Raw genomic sequence first — 22,027 nt, 5'->3', positions numbered from 1 at the left:
TTTATAAAAAAATTGGACCTCATAAAGAGGGTGAAAGGATAATAAAAACAAGCTGCAGAGCACATAGACTTTTTGTTGGGCGAGCACAGCTGATTTGTATTAGCTGAATGACCTCCTAGCCTTCAAGATTGTTAACTTAGAAAAATATTCCCTTAAAGCTGCAATATTCCTTTTCAAACCAAAAAATAAGGCTCCTTCCACTTGAAGTCTTGGACCCTTCTGCACTTTGTGATACACTCTTGGATCCTGCAGGGTAGCAGAAATCTTATGTAATAGTGCTCTTTCTATGAATCTAAACTATGGACTTTTTTTTTTTCTTAAGAAATAGGATTTTTTTTCCTTCTTAGCATTACATAACTTCATGGCATTTTTTAAAAAAATCTAACCTGCGCTATTTAGTTTTATATACATTTTATTATATAGATTTGAAATATGTTAGTAATGTTCAGATTGCCATATGTTTGGTCTGTTCTCACTTCAGGACAAAAAAAAAGTTCTCTAAAGATTTATTAGAGAAATATATTTTAAGCAAGTATGTTTTGTAAGAGTAAATCCTAACTTGAATTTTCTTAATCTGCTTATTACTTATTAGTGCCTTTGAAGGAGAATACACACATCACAAAGATCCTGGAATATACAAATGTGTTGTTTGTGGAACTCCATTGTTCAAGTAAGTATGTGGAAAACCTGCAGATTGGAATATATCACAGATGGCAACAAACTGCACGTGCTTGTTAACCGCACAATCTTTCCATTACTCAGTTTTCTTGCCTCTCTATTTTTTTCTTTTTGCCTTCACTCCCCCCCCCCCCCAAAAAAAACCCACAATTATTGACATTCATTGTTAATTACCAGTGTGATGGACTGGCTGATTTCTCCCTGTTTGGATATTAAAGTACCCAACATTAACTTGTTCATCTCAGTAACCCTGGTGCTTAACAGAGTTATGATATGAAAGATTGGCAAAAATGGAAGTGTTTATGTGTTTATTGATTTTCTAACTGCAGGGCATGAGCCTAAATTTATTTATTGGATCATTATGAAATTTCTTCATGTAAACTCCTCAGATGTAATAATATCTACCAACTAGATTATCCATTCTTCTCCGGGGAGGGCAAATACCTATATTGAAAATAACATTGATGATATTCAAGATGCTTATGCATAGATAGAATAACTATGTATTGTGAATTTAACAGTTTCTGCATTGGTCTAAAATCTTCATTTAAAAAAATCCCGACAGTTTACCACACATAGACTTTTTGACAAATACTAAATTCAGACAGTATATTCTGGAAATTATAGATTTTATTCAGCAAAGAATAAACTTTGCCAACATTTATTTATCTAGGTAGAGAAAATCCTAGAAGCCCCTTCCTTCCCACAGGATGGTTGGTTTGAAGAAATAAAAAGAAACCTTAATTGAGAGTAAATGTCACTTATCCAAAACAGAGTTGCAAAATTTCTTAGGGGAAATGAATAAACAAAAATCTGATACTCGTAACATGTAAAACATACTTTATATCTCTTTGTAAAGGTTTCTCCTTTAAAATACTAACATTTGCAGTTTTTCCAAAAGTAACAGGAAACAGTAGTTTCCTTGAAAACGTTTTCAAGATTTTAAAACTTTTCTTAAATTGGAGAAACTTTATGCACATTAATGTTGGTGGTTGAGAATCTGTTCTGACTTCTTAGGTATTTATTCTCTATTTTAGAAAACCAACTCCTTAAATTCTCAACCATTTCCTCTCAGAAAACACACATCCTTATGTTTCAGCACCTTTGGTTTTTGTCATAGTAGTTGATGTAACACCCTAGATGGTTGCTGAGTCTGTTAAGCTTGTTAATATCCCAAATGGTAAATATTTGCTACATTGTCTTTGCCTTTTGTGTTCTTCTCATGTGATGCACTATAGTCCAAAATCTAAGGAAAGGTTACTGTTCTAAATAAGAAACAGAGCCACTGTAAATGAGGGATTTAATCCATGTGATATTTTGAGTCACAAATCCTAACGTAGGTACTGTAGGAATCAAATTTCACATGTGAAATGACACTACTCTATTTTCTCTAGCATTCTTGTAGCTCTTTTAGCTTATATTTTTAAAAGGTTTAACAGAGATGACTTAATATATTGTCTTCTATCTTTAAGCGTTGTTACTCCTCACTTGGCTTTTTGTCTTGGTTTACTCTTCTTGGTTTTAAAAGCACACCCTAACTGTATCGTCCATTAGAGAATGCAGTAGTTCATTGGCTTAGTACAGCTGTCTTTGTTTTGAAGAATGTATGCCTTGGGTATCCATAGAAACTTCCCAGGGACCACAGTATTGGGATAGGGAATCAATTTTTTGATCCTTGGTGTTTCTATGTGTATTTTCCTAAAACTGATATACCTGAGAGAGTCTGTGATGTACCACTTCTTCCTTTCCATCTTCTCTATCATAGTTGCCTTTCTCCCATGTCATGTAAAATGTCAGATCTTTCAGTTGTGTCAAATTTTACTATGACTTAATGTCCCATGGCATAGTGTCTGCATTCTTGGGCAAAAAACCAAGCTGAGGAATGCTACTCAGAAAAATAAGGGGAAAAGATGATTTAAAATAGTGAGGAGTGGGTATTTGGGATAGTTAAACTTGGAATGCCTAAATCTCGTGTTGAAATATCTAGGTTCAAGTTGGTGCTGCTCTGAAATCCAGTTTCTTACTGGTGCTTAGTTAGTGGTGATGGCTTAATGATGGGGTTGCTTCCATCCATTTGGGAGTGCTGGGTTGATTTTCCTACTCCAGATTTTGAGCTGATCTAGTTCCAGTGGGAAGTGAAACAGTGGATGGGAGATCTCTTTCTTTCTCCTCCACTTTCCAAATAAAATATAATAATGGAAAAGAAATTCATCCTTGGCAAGGTTCTTGGCACCATTCCATCCACCTTTCTTTCTGCTTCTCTGTCTTTCCATCCCTTTTCTGTCCATTCATTTTCTGCAGCCTACTTAAGTGAGAGGATTGCTATGAGAACATGCACCAACATATTTGTTTGAATGAAAAATATGAAGATTTTTTCTGGCACAAAAATAATTTTGATTTGGTTACTTGATTTGACATTGAGACTTGGTTTTGCAAATTATTTATATGGTGGACTTTTCCATTCATTAGATTTTCTTTTTTTTTGTCATTAGATTTTCTACATAATTTGACAGAAATATGTTCAAAGCATCTGTACAGTATATAAAATATCAGAAAATTCATCTTTTATAATTACTTAAATATCTAATAAGAAACTTTAGCTATTAGTTTAATGCATATGAGGACATATGTGTTGGTCAACACCATTCAGGATATGGAAACTATCTAGTAATTTGAATAGGAAAGTTTAATATAAAGAATTATGAAGTGTAACAAAGCATGTAATGAGGTATTGGCTAGTAAGAAAAATACTAAGAAAACAGGAATTGCATGTATAAGTAATCTTGATTTATGTGGGCGGGAGGAGAGAGAGAGAGACCACCAAAAAGCCTCTCTCTAGCCTCCATATTCCTTTACTTAGAGTGAGGTTTATACTTTGTAGGAGACGGCTTGACTATAGTTACTTGATGGCAGAGGAGTTACCATGATGTCATGATGAAGCAAAGTTGCTGGAAATTTAGCTTCTGCAACATTCTGGAAAGCTCTCTGGGTTTAGAGGAGAGGAAAGTGAGTACATGTGCTACAAAATTACCTGCAATGAGTGCTAGAGAATGAGTGCCACTTACTGATGCTGTGGCTTGCATGCTTGGACACAGCACCTGGTTCTGCAGGATCCTGGCACTGGAGAAGTTGCTTGTGATACAACAGTTGGGCAGTTGGGGACTAGTGTTTCCTACCAGGGCTGGATGCAGGAGAAATCACTTGCTCTGCAGGAGTCAAGGGCTGGAGAAGCCAGCTGTAGCTGGCTACAAGAGAAGCCTTCTACTCTGCAGGAATCTGGAAGCAGAGAAACTGCGTGCGCTGGGGGAGCCTGTTGAGCAAGCCTGCCAAAACCAGGAAGGAGAGACATATTTTTTTCTCCTGCATCTCCTGCCTGTGCCCTGTAATGGCAAAGCTTAACATGCTATCGATGAATAAACTATCTAAAATGCCCATATCCATTTCAGCAGACAGACAAGGAAGATTGGTTTTATAGACAAAGTTAACAAATTGATAACTGGCACAAATTCTTTTTTTTTTTAAATTTTTTGCCCCTAAAATTTCTTATAGTGATTGGTGGTTTGAAATTTGAGAACCATTGTTAGATTAGTAAATTAACAGTATCACTATAAAGGACCTCTTGGTTTCTGACTTTGAGTACAAAGTTTAGGAAATAATTGATAATGTTTGTGTGCAGTTGTGTGTGTATGGGTTTTTGTTAAGAAGAAATAAATAGAAAGAAAATACAGACTAAATAGAGACACAGTATGAGAAATAACACTAGGAGTGGAAACAAGAAAAAAGAATTAAGTTAAAAAAGCAATAGAGGGGACTCTGTTGGGACTCAGCAAGTTGGGTTGCTACCTATGGCACCAGAATCCAATAGGCGTTTCAGTTCAAGTTTTGCTCCACTTTTCATCCAGCTTCCTACTAATGTTTCTGTGAAAGCTATGGAGGATGGCCTGAGTATGTGGTCCCCTACCCATCCATGTGCAAGACAAGGATGAATTTCTGGGCTCCTGGCTTTCGTCAGGCCCAGCTCTTGCCATTTCAGCCATTTGAGGGGCCTGAACTGGAGAATATAGAAGCTCATTCTCTCTCATCTCTCTCAATCTCATTTTCTCTCTTTCTCTCTCTTTCTTTCAAACAAATATTTAAAAAAAAAATACAAAGAGGGCTGAGTTTACAAAAATCTTTAAAAAGGTTGCTTTCCCAACTTACATTGTGTGTGGGTGTGTTTGCACATGTATCTATAATCCCCTTCTTGTATTTGACTGATGTGTATGTGTCAGTAGTATACTTTCTAACAGAAAAGGTCATTCAATTATTCTCACTGCGTTTTCAAACTTGTCTAACTCTGTTCCCTCTCTGAACAATATACTACTTTCTTACTTCTTGCCAAATACAAGAACCTTATTCACAGCCTTCGTACAAACCAAATGTGTAATTTATTCCATGGTTCACATTTTCTTCACATTCACAAATTTAACCATGCTAGTTTATTTCTCATATAGCACTATTGACTTTCAGTTAGTAAATTAACTGACAGAGGCAAGAATGTTTTCTGCTCTGTGTTATTTGATCTTTCAAAATTTCATAAAGTGAATTTATTGCATATCAGATAAACCAGAAAAGGAACTGATGAAATAATTTAATTCTGAATGTACTTTTGACCACTTATATTTTGCTTTGTCTGAGACTTTTCCAGGTGTTGTGGAACTAGTAAGTTTATGAAATATTTTTTTCCCTTGTGGTACTTATGATTTTGTTGGCACAATGAAGGAAATATAGCTATTATGAAAGACAGAAAAAAATAACATTAGTATCTATCTGAATTGCCTTTTGAAATGCTTTTATGTTTAAAAGGAAGGGATTTCATTTTCTCATGTTATGGAGGAGATGAGATCAGACTTTGCCAGACAGTGAGAAGGGTCCAGTGTTCCCAGGTGGAGGGTGTCTGATAGAAAAAGCCATGTGAGAAGAGGAATCAGGAGGTAGGATCAGAACTGGATTTTTCAATGAAATCTGAGACTGATCCAATAGGCATGGGGAGCTGGATTTTGATGGAGGATAAAGGGAGATATGACGAAAGCATTATAGGAGACCTTTAACATGCTGGAAGACATTACGATTTCTATTTAAGGTACTTTTATGGCACTGGAGTCTTTCCCTCTGTGAAGCCTCATCTCCCCTTCCCAGGATGAGCATCGGTATCCTTCCTCGCTCTATGGCACTTTGTATGCATCTCCACTATTTCAATTCCTGCTTTATTTTGTATTCCCAGTTTATGTTCTTGTCTGTGAATTTCAAAATTGCAAGGCCATGCCAAAGTCACATTTGTATCACTATCTGCTAACCTGTAATAATCACCGCATAGTTATTTACTGATTACTTACAGTCTGAACTCTACTGTATAGCTTGTGGTGAATCTTCAAATAAGATAACACTATGAAGAAAAGGAGAAGAAAGCCATTGCCATACATGGTGGCTTTCTGGGAATGAAAGAGAAGGAAGTGACTGTGGTACAGCCTCAATTGCAACTTGTTAGCTGATGAACCTAAATGCTTAGAACCACGTAGGATATTTTATGTTTAATAGGCTTTGCACTGGCTAGCTCATTTTATATAGATTCACCAATGATAATGATAATAATAATGATAATACTAAAATAATAGTTAAAACTATTAATCAAATACTGTGTATCAGGCCTGTTTCTAAGTCTTTTAAAAAAGGGAGCCTCAGAAAATTCTTAGGAAGTGCATATGCTGAATAAATTATAAATGAACTTCAAATTTTTTGTTCAAGATGAAAATTATTCTTTAATTTCATTTTTTTATTTACTTTTAAAAGCAATGCGTTAGTAATGAGCTTGGAAGAGAGAATTCCCATCCACTGGTTTACTTTTCAAATGTGATCATTGGCTGGAGCTGGGGACATGCTGAAGCTGTGAGCCAGAAATTCATGACTGGTTCCCATATGGGTGCCAGGAACCCAACTTCTTAAGCTGTCAGTTGCTGTCTCCCAGGGTGTGCATTAGCAGGAAGCTATCTATGATCAGCTGTGCAGCCAAGACTCAAACCCACACAATTCAATATGGGATTCAGATTTTCTAACCAGTATCTTAACATGTAGGCCAAATTCCTGCCCCCTCCATGAATTTTTTGAATTGCCCTCTATGCATTAACTCATGTAGTCTTTGCAATCACACATTTTGCAGAAGAGGAAAGAGAAGAGAAATAACTTGTGAAAGCACACAGTTAATATAAATGGATTTAGAGTAGTAACACTTAAAATTTTTGAAAAGAAAATTACGGAATTTTAGTAGACCAAAGTTTTAATATCCTAATTCAGTTGTCACTCTAGTCCAGTTAATTTGCTAGTTCCATTCAAACAACTGGAACATGCACACATATCTCAGTTCTTTGGATAGTCTGTCAAATTACTGAGGTACTTGATGTTGAATATAAACACCACCTCATTCTAGGAAGGGCAGAAACAAAAGCAGTTAGATGCATCGTGGCAAGTCAAGTATGGCTCGTCTTAGCCTAGTGGTCATCCTGAAGGAAGTCCCTTGAAATCCCGGCAGGGATCAGATATAGCCAATGTTTCAGAAGTCCTCTGACCATTCAGTGTTTGGAAGGTAGTGCGGCAGCTTGATTAATGTGTATGAGCATAGTGGGTGAGCCTGGGAAATTATTTACGCCTCACTGATTTGCCAATACATTTTTCAAGTAACTGTATTCCAAATTTTTCACTGGCATTTCTGAGAAGATTGAAGCCATAGCTGGACATTTAGTATGGCTCACTAAATGTCCTTTTTTCTGTTTGGAAATTTCTTTGTGTGTTCATCACACGCAATCAGGACAACAAACCAGTGACTAAAAGCAACTGGTGGAACTTGTTGAATATCAGCCCAGATGTGTAACCTCAAATTCATCATCTGTAAAATTGAGAAAATCAAACAGGTGGAAAAACTAAATGTGGAAAAATGCTTAGTGTATGCTAGGTATTCAACAAATGTTAAATACAAGTGGCGTGAGCAAGTTTGGGAACGTGCACTATCACAACAGCTGACAAAGCTCCTTCTGTGAGAAAGTTGGGACTCTATTAGAGAATCTGTCTGTGAACAGTGGATATTAGAGTGATGAGTCACCACTCCAGCTGGGTTGCTGCTTTTCAGATGGAGCCTTGCCGCTCAACTATTCACACATGCCATATTTCACATGCGCCTCCTGTGCGATTTTATTCTAGGCTACCAGAAAATCTCAGCCGTTTTTCAGCTCTTTAATAACATAAGCCCTTTCACTGAGGAAATTCCAGCCTGATGCCACACTCAATTTACTCAACTGTGCTACTCCACGGATGCTGTTCCATCCACTAAAGGGGACTTTGAGTGTGAACCTATCCCCCTCTGATAGGCTTTTTTGTATGTGTGTTGCAGAGGAGAATGCAAGAGCAATGTGAGAACGCAGTTTTCCATTCTTCTTTGTTACTCAAATCCCATATCCTTAGCCCTTTTAAACGCTGTAATACATTATTTACTGATAAACCGCTTTAGTCAAACTGGAATTCTGTTAGGGAGAGTAGCATGAACCTAACTTAATGCTTTCTTTGCATAAAGCTCTGAGAATTGCTCACAGTTCCAGCAAATGTTTCTTCACCTTTAACAAAGTGCATTTAATTAAAATTTTCCTTAATTTGGATGACCCTTCACAAGTGTAAATAAAAGTGTCTTAAATAACTAAGTTCTTTAACAAAATACACCTTCCAGTATAATGAAACTGCTCTGAGATAAGTTGGGTTTCTGAGTGGTGATTTACTCAAACTGTGTTATATTTGGATAAATCACATTATTCTGAAGTGAATATTATTTTGACTTCTCACATCCCGTTCACCTTCCTGTCTTCTCCCCACATACAGTGATTTACAGGATAAGTATTTGTAACAGAGGGAATTACTTTCCTATCTTTGTCTTATCTGAAAACTGTGGGCAAGACCACAGCTAAATTGAAAGAAAGGGACTGCCTGAGCTGCTGGCAGAGATAGGGAAGAAAAAATGATGTTGATGCTTGACCTGTTAATCCAGTAGGGATAAATAGAAGAAAATATATCATAGCAGCATAGCCTAGTAGCAGGACAGGACAACTTCATTTGAGAACTAGGAAATACTGCAAAGACAATACTGACTTTATTTTCCTATAAGTACATGCGCAAGAAAATCTAAACCATATCCGACAAAAAGATTTCTGGATATCTGGAGATCTGTGTGTGTGTGTGTGTATGTATCTGTATTTATGTATAAATATGCAATCCATATATGTGTGTGTCTGAGGGGTTTTAAGATGTAAAACTGAAATCACTTTCTTAATTTCTTAGTTTTCCAAATGAATTAGGTTTTCCTCAGTGAATTAGGATGAGTAGTTAGTATCATCTGGATTCATGTTAGGCAAAGGCTTTCACTATACTTAATGTAAAAAAGTTTTCTTAAAAGGCAAAGTTACAGAGAGAAGAGGCAGAGAAGAAGGAAGAGCAAGTGGGCACGCAAACTAGGAGTTTCCTTTGGGTTTCCCACATGTTACAGTGCCAAAGAACTTGAGCCATCCTCTGCTGCTTTTCCAGGCCAAAGCAGGGATCTTGATTAGAAGTGGTGCAACTGGGACTTGAGCCAGTGGCCACTGGGGATGCTGGCGCTGCAGCAGAAGCTTAGTGTACTACACAATGACATTGGTCTCATTTCATATGAAGTTGTCTTGTTTAAGTAAACATGAGACAAAAGTTAATATTTATTATTTATGTATGCTATTATTCTAGATAGCAGACTTAAAAGGTAATTAGAAAATAATGTACAAGTTTTAGGAAGTGCTTTTTTATTTTATTTTATTTTATTTACTTATTTTTTAAAAATATATTTTGACAATCTTTACATAGCTAATTAGGGTAAAAAACGTCAAGGGCTACAGGAAAATGGGTAAGACTATTGTTTTTTCCACATTGTTTCCTTCATATTTAAAGGGGGGTATTAAGGGAGAAGGCCCACCCAATTTCCCACCCTCCCCAGGTCCTGATTGTAGGGTATACTCTGAGGTTCTTTCTCAAGTGGTTTTGATATTTCAGCAGTTATGAATCGCTGCCACTCTTGCCACTCCAAGCACAATGAGGTCCTTGAGGATTCCACTGATTGACATAGTCGATCATAGAGTCTCTGTTTGCCCCATATTTCGCTGCCAAGATATAGTTGGGATGGTTGGTTGACTTGTTCTGTCTTCTTTTTTTTCTTGGTTGGGGTTCTGAGTCCAGCGTTTTGATTGGGGAGATCTCCAGTGAAACTTTGTCTGAGGTATTCTTGGACCTGATTCTTGTATGTGCTAGCAAGTACAGGGCCTGGCACAGTCCATTGCCCCGATCAGCTGGTGGTTGCAATTGCTGGGTTGGTTCTGTTTTCACTCCCGACTTCCACTGGAACCAGTGGGTGTTGCAGTCCAGCCTGGTGCTGCCCAGCACATACTCGGCCCTCGCATAAACCAGTAGGAACTGCAGCCTAGTTGGAGCGACCCACAATAACCCCCACCAGGCCCGCCCCTACCCTAGTTTGCCGGTATGTGTAGCAGTAGTCCAGTCTGTCCCACACCCCATTCCACCCCAGCTGCTGTCCTAGTTTTATGCCCTCCCGTGGAAGTGGTAACCCAAGAGGGAGGAGCCCACTATTTCCCTCCCAGGCCTCTCCCACTCCCAAATCATGTACCCTCCAAATAGTTCTGTGGTTTGACTTAACAGAACTGGCCCCCAGTGCCAGCTTCTGCCAGCTGATGCTGTACCTAAGCCCAAACAACCCTCACCCACTCTAATTTTGTTTGCACCAGTAGGAAAAATCAGCCCAGCCTGGCTTTTCCTGATCTAGTCCACATGAGGCGCACAGGTGTTGTAGCCCTGCCTAGTCTGGTCTGCCCCCATCCCAGCCCACGCTCTCCAGTGGGAGTAGCTGTCCAGCAAAGGAACCCTCCCTTATTCCCTTGCTGGCTCTGCCCCCTCCCTTAGGAAGTGCTTTTGAGGAAATATGCAAAGCCACTCTTCTCATAAATAGCTGTTTTTTTCTTTCTTTTTTTTTTTCTGCAAAGTGGTTGATTAAAATTGCATACATTTGGGGCTGGCATGGTGGCATAGCAGGCTAATTTTTCACATATAGTGCCAGCATGCCATATGAGTGCTGGTTCAAGTCCTGGCTGTTCTGCATCTGATACAGCTCCTGTTTATGGACTGGAAAAGCAATGGAGGATGGCTCAAGTCCTTGAGCTCCTGTACCTACTGGGAGACCCGAAAGAAGCTCCTGGCTGCTGGCTTCAGATCAACTCAGTTCTGTTCAAGATATCCATTTGGGGAATGAACCAGTGGTTGGAAGATTTCTCTCTCTCTCTCCATAACTCTGACTTTCAAGTTAAATAAATACGTCTTTTAAAGAATTTTGCATAAATTTTAATCCAGATATTTGTCTTAGGCACATGTTGTACTTGGATAAATAGCTTGTCACATAACATTGTCAAAGATAGGTAGAGAAGCCATTTGGAGCACCAATTACAAATCCAGTGTAATAAAATTCTAACAAATTCATATCCATAAGAAAGTTATTTAAGGGTTCTGGCTCATTGTTCTCATCTACAAAATATGAAAATAGCAACGCCTTTTAATTCATAGTATTAATTTATCAAAGGAAAGAATTGCAGAACCATGCAGTTACAGATTCAAAGACAGAAGTATAAAGTTTGAAACAGCAACTTAAAGTAAATTTTCAGGGTCAGCTTTCCAAGTGTGAGAAAAATTCGTGGTTGAGTATTTTTGTGATTAAATATGAGCATGAGAAAGATTGAAAATAACTATATACTCGATTCAAAATGCCAGACATTTAAGTTTTGAAAACACAGTAGAACGAACACATAAAGTGCTAATGCTTTTCCATTCAGACGTCTGCCAGTTCTTGGAATGGCAGGAGATGTAAGGACTGCGGACTTTCCGGAAGAGACTTTTGCTGCCAAGAGCCAGAGGAGACAGCAGACATAAGCTTCCCCAGCCTCAATACTGTTGATACTGCGTGCTGGATAATTCTCTGTTGCAGGGAGCTGTTTAGTAAATATGTGTAATAACGTCTTTGGTCTCGTTAGGTTCCAGCAGCACCTTCCTTCTGCCCTCCAGTTGTGACAAACAGAAATTTATTTAGACCCCCTCAGATAGTCTCTGAGGGGCATGACTAGACCCTTGAGAACACCTGGTCTGTGTTAATTCTTTCCTTCTCACCTCCCTTTCGGTATGTGCTTTTCTAGCTCTTTACGCTGCGTTGTCAGGTTATTTAAGTCCCTCTCTCAACTTTTCATGTAAGTATTTGTTACTATAAAATCCCTTTTTGGTACTTCTGGTACTGTATTCTATAGGTTTTGATATGCTGTGTCTGATACAGGATTGATACGTGGACACTTTAGATACATAATTTGAAAGGTTATGTCCCAGCTGCTGATAGTCATTACCTCTTGAAGATAGACTTCTAGGTGACTTTGTTTCTTAAGTATGTCTTTACATTTTTCCAAAATACTCACATATTTTCGTTACTGAAACTTATTTTACTCAGCATGTTGTAAAGTCTGCACTTGAAACTTTACTTTGAAAACATTGATCTTCTCCCTATGATAACTTGTGAACATGGAGTGGAATTATGCATTTGTCTTTGAGGCTCAAATCCATTGATCATTCATTCAAGCCTCAAGAAGATACTGTACCCACTCACCTTCTGAGTTTTTGCGGCTTTTCTTTTTACCCCTAGTTAATTGACAGTGATGCCAATAGAATCTAGGCCTGCTTAAGGCTTCTATTTACTTGTTTTTCTTTCAGTTCCCCTCTGTAAGCCATATTTCAAACTTCCCTCCTCCTGACAGCCTTTTGTATTCCTAAAAAATTAGTGGTTCTAATTCCAGATACCTGGAGGTAATAGATGAGGTATTAGACACTGAAGTTAAAAGAGTGTTACTGATTTTGAAACAGACTTATTTTAAAAACTGTTAATCATGTTTGAGTTAGGGATATTTTCAAATAAACATTGATTGAAGGCTTACCATGTCCCAGGCTGTATGCTAAGCATATTGGAAAAAATTACCACTTTATTCTTCAGAACTTAAACAGAAAATCAGAGGTCGCATGGTTTTGTAGTTTACTCAAGGTAGTGCTGGCAACAAGAGATGGAACCAAGACACGGATTCAAGTCTGTCTGATGTTTCAGGCACTCCTTCCCAATTCTTTGAACTTGTGAGAATTGTCCCTATATCCTAGCTGATGATTCTTTTTTGCTGAGTAATTCACCATCTGGTTACTATCATGTTTCGGTGTTCAGTGGTGCTAATTTTCTGATGATGGCCAAGTGACTGTACTTCGATTTTAAAATATTGAAGGCTGTGCTTAAAATGCCCTACATGTGAGGTGAAAGTCACAACCTCTCCTACTTTCCTGTGTGTGACTTTGCATAAACTGCCTAACCTTTATGAGCCTTAATTTCCTCATTTGTAGAAAGAGGATAGTATGACATCACAAGACTGCTGAGAAGATGAAGTAAATAATGTTGAAATGTTTTGCAAATGGACAAAACACTGTAAATCTGAAGAGTTGATAGTAAACCAGTGTAATGATTGCTGCTGAGTAAACAGCAACTATCAAGACTGAAGTGCATCAATGAGAAGGAGGCATGCCAGTCGTTTAGAATAGAGTCCTGAGAGCAATTTGGTAAATTATTTAAAGTTCTAGGAAGTTTTATGTTTGCTCAGTGGTTTGGATTCTGGAGGTTATTGAAGGTTGGTGGTGGTGATACTAGCCAGAAGTGATTAGCTAAGGGGAGGGTACAGGAAGAAGAATGACTTAGCTTGTAGAGACAAAGTCAGCTATAGGAAAACCCAGGATAAAATAATTAGCAATCCTAAATTTTCACCCATTAATCAACTGTATCTAGAGATTTCTGTGGGTGATTACAAGATCCTTACTTTAAAAGCTGTGTTAGCATAATAGACCATATTCAGAGAAAAACAGCCTATGTTTCAGAGACGTTCGAAGAGGTGATAGAAGCGAAAATACTTAGCCCAAACAGAAAAGTCGTGGAGGCACAGTTGGCTTCAGTAGTTTGCAAATCTAGTCATCCATTAGAATCACAAATTCCAAGCTTGTCCACACAAAGTTCTGATTTTGCAAGAATGAATTGGAGTCCCAAATCGATTAGTAGTAACCTGCCAGCATCTCTGTCCAGGGGTGGTGTGTGTGTGTCTAAGCTCTCCCTACATCTTACGCTTGATTACCATAAGTCTGCATGAGGCTTAAATAGGATCTGCCCTGGGATGTCAATAACCATCTAATCAACACCACCAACAATAGACTGTTACAGTTGAAAGGATGTATTAACTGCTTGTGATATTGGTGAAGAAGCTATTACTAAAGATTGTTTAAAACTTCACATGGGAGGGAAGATTTTAAATTTTGTGGGGGAGCCTGATAGAATTGAAGTTTTTTTTTTTTTTTTTTTTTTAATTTAAGACCTAAGTGTCAAATGTATCAGTGTTCCAGGATATATTAGTATATATATCATTTGTAAAAATTTTTGACAGATTCTTATTAATTGAGGAATGTATCATGAGGCTAATGTTGTGAATACTAGGTACTGGGAAGTGCTGAAGTAGCCTAAGAAGATACTAAGTTTAGTACAAAGGCCAGAGCAATACACGTACCATGGCAGGACTCCGAGCAAAGCTATGTGCTTCCGAGACTCATGATAGTAAGAACAAGTCATTTGGCTTGACACAATTATTCCAACTGTGGCGGAAGTAGGAGCAGTAGTGAAAATACTCAAGCAACGGTATTAGGGTATTCTCAAGTTTTCAAACCACTAACTGAACTGGAGATGATTGGTAAAATTGGAATCACACCAGAAAATAAAGTCATCAGAGTTACGTTATTACGGTTAAGGCAGGAGCAGTAAAGGAGGGAAATCAGACGCAAGGAAAAATTGTAGGGTTTTATATATGTAAACTGGAGAAAAGTATAAAGCAAGATGTATTTAAGGTGCTAGAAGTTAGAGATCTAATTAACAGGTGGAATAAACATTAGAAAATAACATTGTTTTCTCTTCTTTTGGAAGATAATTAATAGAAACGGATTAGCAGTTGCCCTTCAGTGAGATGAGTCTTTAGTACTCAGGTTTTTGGATTACCAATTTTTTGGCTAGCCTGCCCTCCAGGACGGCTGATCTAGAGTAGAATTTGAGCACACAGCAACTGATGGTAGCGTTGCTTTTTCACCTATTTGACCATCTCACTACTTTGTACTGTCTCCACTGTAGACAAAGAAGATGCAATTAACATCAAACTGGTGAACTCTGTTTTATCAATCCTGTATTTCATGATAATGAATTAGCTTACTGCAGCCCGTGGATCCTGTTGTATTTATAATTTTATCTTTGTTATGTTGCACTGTACTTAGGCCACATTTGTTAATTCACATCTTCGTTTGTCCTTCAGTGGTTGTTCTAGTTACAGCTTTTTAGCTTTGAGGAATGTTGGCTTTCTGCTGGAGATTTGCACATTTTACTTCTATGTGTTCACTTAAGTACATAGTGTTAATGGCAGTGGCATGACTCATAGTCTACATAAGCATAAATTAACTAGGTACCTGTGAGGTGTGCCCTCTTTGAGAGTGCTCTGAGGACCACCCAGAAGGCGGAATTTTCACAGACTGCAGAAACCCATTCTGTTTAAGAAGCCTAGCAGCACTGACTGACCAATTACACCTGCGTCCTTCAGTGTGAACCGGCTACCCATTTGCTGAAGATTGAGGTTTAGACTGTTGATCTTGAACTATAAAGGGCTTTATGGGCTGAGTTATGGCTATTTTAAATAAGACCTCTTCCTTCAAATAAAGTGCTTTGCACACAGTGGGCACTCCATAAATGCTCTTGACTGACTATGACTTAATAAATGTTCAAGCCTACCACTGAACTTCTCATGGTTTCCAGATTTGAGGGAAGGCTTCTTGATATTGAATCTTTGTCTTTCATATTGGTTTTGCTTGAGGGTTTAAAGCACTGTAATTTTACTGGCCACATGAAATTCATCTTTTCAGTGATGAATCTTTTTAGGTGGTTTGTTGGCCCAGTTTGAGTAATTTATGGAATCTGAAGTTTTATAATTTGATTCATGTGCTCAGTATAGCTATAAAATAAAATAGTAGTTTTAATAATTTTACAAAAAAAGTAATAAATGCATTACTTTTTCTCTTTGTATTGGCTCATTCCCTGGCTGATTTTTCACTTGTTTGGTATTTAGTTCATTGTTTTCCATAAAGATAAGTTTATAATAATGTTGCATAAAAGCCTTCTGTGTGGAAGTTTGTATGAGGAGGGGAAAATTTTACTTTTTCACTGCATACAATGATATTTTGGAAATTAATGATATAAACAAATTGGAATAATTATAAAGTAAGGATACTTTTACAGTTTCTCTGCTTTGAAGGAATAACATCTGGCTCAGTATTGCTCAGAGCTATCTGAATAATTCGAGATATGGATTACCAAACTTTTCACTCTGTGCTTTCCAGTTGTCTGATATAATTTGGATAATTGCACAGAATCATTAGTTTGGGTGTAGAAAGCAAGTGTTAGTACTAGCTTTTTTTTTTTTTTGGTCCCCAAATTAGGTCAAAACCATCTCTCTCTCTTTTAAAAACAACAATTATATGCTTTCTTATTATAAAATACACTTTGAATATATGTATGATAAGAGGAGCAAAAAATACATGTGTCACATTGCACAATGTGGCAGTGTTTTTTTCATGGGGACATAAGATTGAAGGGGCAAAGCAGAAAAAATTGGTTTGTGTGTTACATGTGAGTGCTTTATTGTACTGTGCGTGGGTTGGAGGGCATTATAGCTCTTCTATCAATGAAGCATCTGTTAGTTCACAGCATCTGTACTGTTAGCTTGCAGTACAGAGGACGTCTACTGGTTCAACCATGCTCTTAGGTCTGGGTCTTCTTCCACGGGTTGGCTGAGATGGTTTGAATTGAGTCTGGATGTCTGTCTCTCCCAAGCTGAACTTTATCAGAAGAGACATGATAATTTTAAGACATGCCTGCTGGTGGTGTCTGACAATCTTCAAAAGTAGCAGCCCACTGGCCAAAGTGCAGGTGGCAGTTTGGTGGGATATGATTGGGAATGGAGACAATAGAGAATAGGAAAGTCAAGCATGTTTTGTCTCTTAAATGTTATAAAGTATTCAGGAGGGTAGATGATATTGTTTATTTCCAGCTAATTTTTAGGTTGTTAGCTTTTATTCCAGATCTGAGAGGGCTAAATATCCATCTGTTAGAAGCAGTGAACTGTATTAGTTTGCTAGGACCTGCACGTTAATGTGCCAAGGACTACAGAACACGATAGAGTCTTGTTTTAGAATCTTATAAGTTAGAAAACCATGATCAAAATGTTAATCGGTCTTATGTTTTCTGGGGTCTTTTCATTAATATGTAGGTAGATTTTTTCCCCCCCGAGTCATCATGTGATCTTTTCTTTGTGCATGCTTGTGTCTTCGTTTTCTAAGAAGGAACACCATTTATTGGATTAGATTCCATCCAAATGACCTTATTTCAATATAATCGCTCTTTAGGCACGTTATTGCCAAGTGCAATTACATTCTTAGGTATTAGAATATCAGCCTATTTAAGATAGATATGTTCTATTCTCATTAACACTGTTGGGTTTAGCATCTTGAATTCACTCTCAATAGATGGAGGAAAAAGTATTTCCTCAGGAGATGTGTGAAAAAACATTAAGTTATTTAAAAAGAAACAAATTTTACAGGCAGAAAATGATGTTGTAATTCAGAGCAGGTTTATATCAATATAGTCTAGAGAATTATAGAACCTTGGATATGAAAATGACCTTAAGAATTATTTTTTCCCCAGCATTATCTACACTTTTTCCTTTGTTCCTTGTATTTCTCCTTTTCTTCAATCTTAGGAAGTGCAGGAAAAACCTTAAATTTCTTATCTCTACAAAGGACAGTTTGTATGAGGCAGCAGCAGTCAGAGTAATGTCAGAATATCAGTTTTTTTTAAAAAAATAATATAATGCTGTTTTCTATACAGCTAAAATGTTGCTAATTTTACTTGTAGCAAAATAAGAAAACCTGTACTTTATATTGGTTAGATAAAAACCCACCTTTGATTCAACTTCTGATATGTGCCAGGGACCTGACACTCTAGTTTGACTTCATTTAATCTATATTGTGCCAAGGTATAATTTTATTATTGTATTTATTTAGTAAGTAGTAGAATTGAGATTTCAAGTGCAAACTTCCCTGAAGTCCTTTAGCATGTAAGGTGCAAGTGCTGGGACTTAACACTGGCTTCTGTCTCTCGTGGCTGTCTTTCCCACCATCGTCACCTCGGAGCGAATGATGCCGTGTGCCTCTAGTGAATTATGTAGAGGTACATTCCCAGAGGTTCAGAAAATATCTCTTAAAAATGAATGTGGCACAAGTATTCCAAATTTATTTTTATATAGCTTTCTCTTAGTTTCTTTGAGTCACTTTTGACATCACAATTTTTTAAGATAATATTTTGCAATGAATTTATATTTCTTCTCTAAGCATGATTTATTCTTTTTTAGTATCAGCAAATTTTGAGGTTTTGGCCTATTTTGATTTAGTAATATTTATTAGTTAAGTAACCATAAATCTTGATTTTTCACATGAAAGGAAAAATGATACATAGTAGAATATTTTGTTAAAATATATGATTCAACATAGTAGTTGTAATTGTTTCATGTGGTTTTACTAAATTTTACTTCCAGTTGTAAAAATTCTGAAGTTCTATATTTAATTCTTAAATTTTATTTTATGGTACAGTTTCATAGACTCTGGGATTCTCCCCCCCCCCCCCAACTGGCTTGGCTGAGTTAATGTTGCTATTTTGCTCATGGGTATCCTGACATGAGGGTCATGGACATGTTTTCATGGCGTCTTTTTATCAGTTTTTTTTTATTGTTACTACAGCTAATATATATATATATATACATATATATATATATAAATCATGTGCTTTCTTTCTGTGTATTTTTCAAAACAAGATTTATTATTTATTTAAAAGGCAAAGTGACATAAAGAGAGAGAGTGACAGAGAGAAAAGTCTTCCATCTTTTAGTTCATGGCTCAAATGACTGCAATGGGTAGAGCTGAGTTTAGCCAAAGCCAGAAACTTGGACCTCCATTTGGGCGTTCCATGTTGCTGACAAGGACCCATGTGCTTGGTCCATCTTCCCACTGCTTCTCCAGGTGCACCAGCAGAGAGCTGGATTGGAAGTGGAGCAGCAAGGATTTGAACATGCACCCACATGGGATGCCAGCATCACAGGTGGCAGTCCAACTAGCTGGGCCACAATCCCAGCCCAGGCACAAGTTTTTTTTTTTTTTTTAAGATTTATTTATTTTTATTAGAAAGGCAAGATATACAGAGAGGAGGAGAGACTAAGAGGAAGATCTTCCGTCCAGTGATTCACTTCCCAAGTGACCACAATGGCTGGAGCTGAGGTGATCTGAAGCCAGGAGCCCGGAGCTTTTTATGTGTCTCCTCTGTGGGTACAGGGTCCCAAGGTCTTGGGCTGTCCTCGACTGCTTTTCCAGGCCACAAGTGAGGACTTAGCCACTAGACCACAGCGCTGGGCTCCAGGCCTAAGTTTTAAACATAGAAAGTAGACAAACAGGGCCCAGCATGGTAGCATAACAGTTAAGGTCCTCGCCTTGAACTCACTGGGATCCCATATGGGTGCTGGTTCTAATCCCGACAGCTCCACTTCCCAACCAGTTCCCTGTTTGTGGCCTGGGAAAGTAGTCGAGGAAGCCCAAAGCTTTGGGACCCTGCACCCATGTGGGAGACCTGGAAGAAGCTCCAGGTTCCTGGCTTTGGTTTGGTGTAGCTCCAGCTGTTGCGGCCGCTGGGGGAGTGAGCCATCAGATGAAAGATCTTCCTCTCTGTCTCTCCTCCTCTCTGTATATCTGCCTTGCCAATAGAAATAAATAAATTTTTAAAAAATGCTAATCTGAATATAGATTTAATGTTTAAAAAAAACAGTAGAAAAGCTTATAACTTTTCATTGCTATGATTGCAATAGCAGTTAGAGTATCTTTAGTCAATGTGACAGAAATAAACAAACAAGCAAAAAATGTAATGACAACCAGACTAGCATAAACAATTTAGGGAGAACTCTGTCAAGGCTGGGTTGGCAATGAAATGGTAGCAGCAATGAAATTTCTGTAATTGTTCTGGCTTTCCTCTCAGAAGTTCAAAATTGCCGCAGTAGTTGTAAGTGGTAAATCTTTGCATGGTAATTTCAAACAGAAATGAGGCAGAGAGTAGAAACAGAGGGAAAAAAATGGCCTTCTTCCTAAATATTCCCTTTCCTGTTAATCAAGGAAAGCTTTCCCAGAATTATCACCAGCAGACTTCCCCTCACTGCTCAGAACCTGGTTAAGTGCTCATTCTTGTATAGGATACTGACCAATTGATAACAATGACTGGCCCCGGTGTATGTATTTCTAGCAACCTCTAAAATTGGGGCTCTGTAATTGAGGGAAAGAAATACTGGTTGTTAGGCAAGTGTGTTTGTTACTATTATTTGACTCCATAAAATCAAATGATCAAATAGCTACATGAACAAGTGTAGAATTTTGACTTGAATGAGTGCAAAGGAATGACTGGTATTTTGAAATTTGGGGAGCTTTAATCTAGTCTGGTCACTAGAATTCAAAGAATTGCTGCTCAAGTCCTTGTGGACAGTTTTTTTTGAGTTAGGAATATCGGGGTGGGGGTAAAAGTTTGCTAGAATGGGGAGAGGAAGGGGAACCTTTCTGAGCAAAGGAAGCATATTGTGTTATGTGGTTTCCGGTCTGGATGAACACCTTTGAGTTACTTCTGAGGGTAAGAAGAAATTCTTAGACTTACAAATAGGATCTTGAAAACCTGATCTTTCCATACTTCATAGGGACAACAGAACTGATTATTTGACATGAACTGTGCCAGAAAGTCCTTGGATCCTTGCTTTTGCGTTGACATATATTACATACCATCAGGTAGAAATCAGTCTGTCACTCCTACTTTTGCCCTCTACTAATTTTCTCCATTTAGAAACCTTGGCTGACATAATTTAAAAGTAGAAAGAATGGTACCATCTGCTTCTCTACCTACTATCTGAAATCTGGAATGCTGATTTCATTAACCTATAATTCATACTTATACAATTTATTTGTATTTAAAATTTGTGCTGCAATTGTTAAGTAAAAAGCAATTCTTTCTCAGGCTTTGTGAGTTCCTCCTGGGAGGTAATAACATCAAAATGTCTTTGTACTTCATTATAAACAACTTTCATATTTCATGAACACTAGGATATCATGTCAGCCGACAGAAGTAGTTTAATATTCCCAAATGTACAACTCTAACCAAAGGACAGAACTGATTTTTTTGGTAAAAATCTGCAACTCTGATATCAAAAGATGCATGTATTGTACATTTTAAATTATTTACAATATATAAATGATATTTGAATTCTGCTTTGTGCATTTTCTGATTTAAAAGTCACAGAAACTTCAATTGCAAGTTAATTTTACAGGTTTTAATTAAAACTTTAAATGTGGTAATGCTGCTTTCAGAATGCATCTTCAATACTCTAACAAATCTTCAAAATAATCCTGGCCTACAGAAGCTAACAGTTTTGGAATTGACAGAGCAACTCTATGGACTCTACCTTTACTGTGCTAACATCAATTTTTCCCAGGATCTATGTCCTATCCACCATCTGGGTTGTGGGAAGGAAACAGAAAGAAGGGAACAGGTGCAGTCCTCCCTGTTAAGGACATGGCCCACACATTAGGAATGGTACTTTTTGCTTGCATCCTTTTGGTGGGAACTTAACCACATGTTCACAACTAATTACATACAAGGAAGATGGGAGAAAAAGATAGTCCTGCTTGGGCAGCCATATAAAACCCAGAGAAGAGCCGGTGTGATGGCTCAACTGGTCAATCCTCTGCCAGCATCCCATATGGGTGCTGCTGTTTCATGTCCCAGCTGCTCCACTTCTCATCCAATTCTCTGTTTATGACCTGGGAAAGCAGCAGAGGATAGCAGGTCATGGTAGAAGTTTAATGTAAGAGCCCATATCTTAAACTTGCTGGAGTGAGTGGCACAAGTGACTGCAAACAAAGAATTGTGTACCAACCACAATAAGTAAAATCAAATTGCAGAACTGTGGGTGGCACAGCTTAGAAACCTGCCCTACAGGTTAACTAGAAGTGCTAACTAGAAGTG

The 22,027-nt window shown here is 37.7% G+C and overlaps 1 protein-coding gene across 9 annotated transcripts in view; it reads left to right on the top strand.

Moving 5' to 3' along the window:
• MSRB3 (methionine sulfoxide reductase B3) overlaps positions 1 to 22,027 on the top strand; it is a 234,334-nt gene that overhangs the window by 53,731 nt on the left and 158,576 nt on the right. For all 9 annotated transcript variants that reach the window (XR_005884116.1, XM_040982358.1, XM_040982342.1 and 6 more), the window contains one exon: positions 593 to 670. Coding sequence is in view for 8 of the 9 variants with exons in the window: in XM_040982358.1 (XP_040838292.1) it covers positions 593 to 670 (78 nt within the window). In the remaining variant the exon portion in view is untranslated. The remainder of the gene's footprint in view (positions 1 to 592; positions 671 to 22,027) is intronic.

Source organism: Ochotona curzoniae, unplaced genomic scaffold (assembly GCF_017591425.1).
Source record: "Ochotona curzoniae isolate NIBS_2020 unplaced genomic scaffold, NIBS_Ocur_1.0 contig_1014, whole genome shotgun sequence".
NCBI lineage: Eukaryota > Metazoa > Chordata > Mammalia > Lagomorpha > Ochotonidae > Ochotona > Ochotona curzoniae.
Note: the sequence above shows the minus strand (reverse complement) of the source record. Positions and strands in the feature narration are given on the sequence as shown.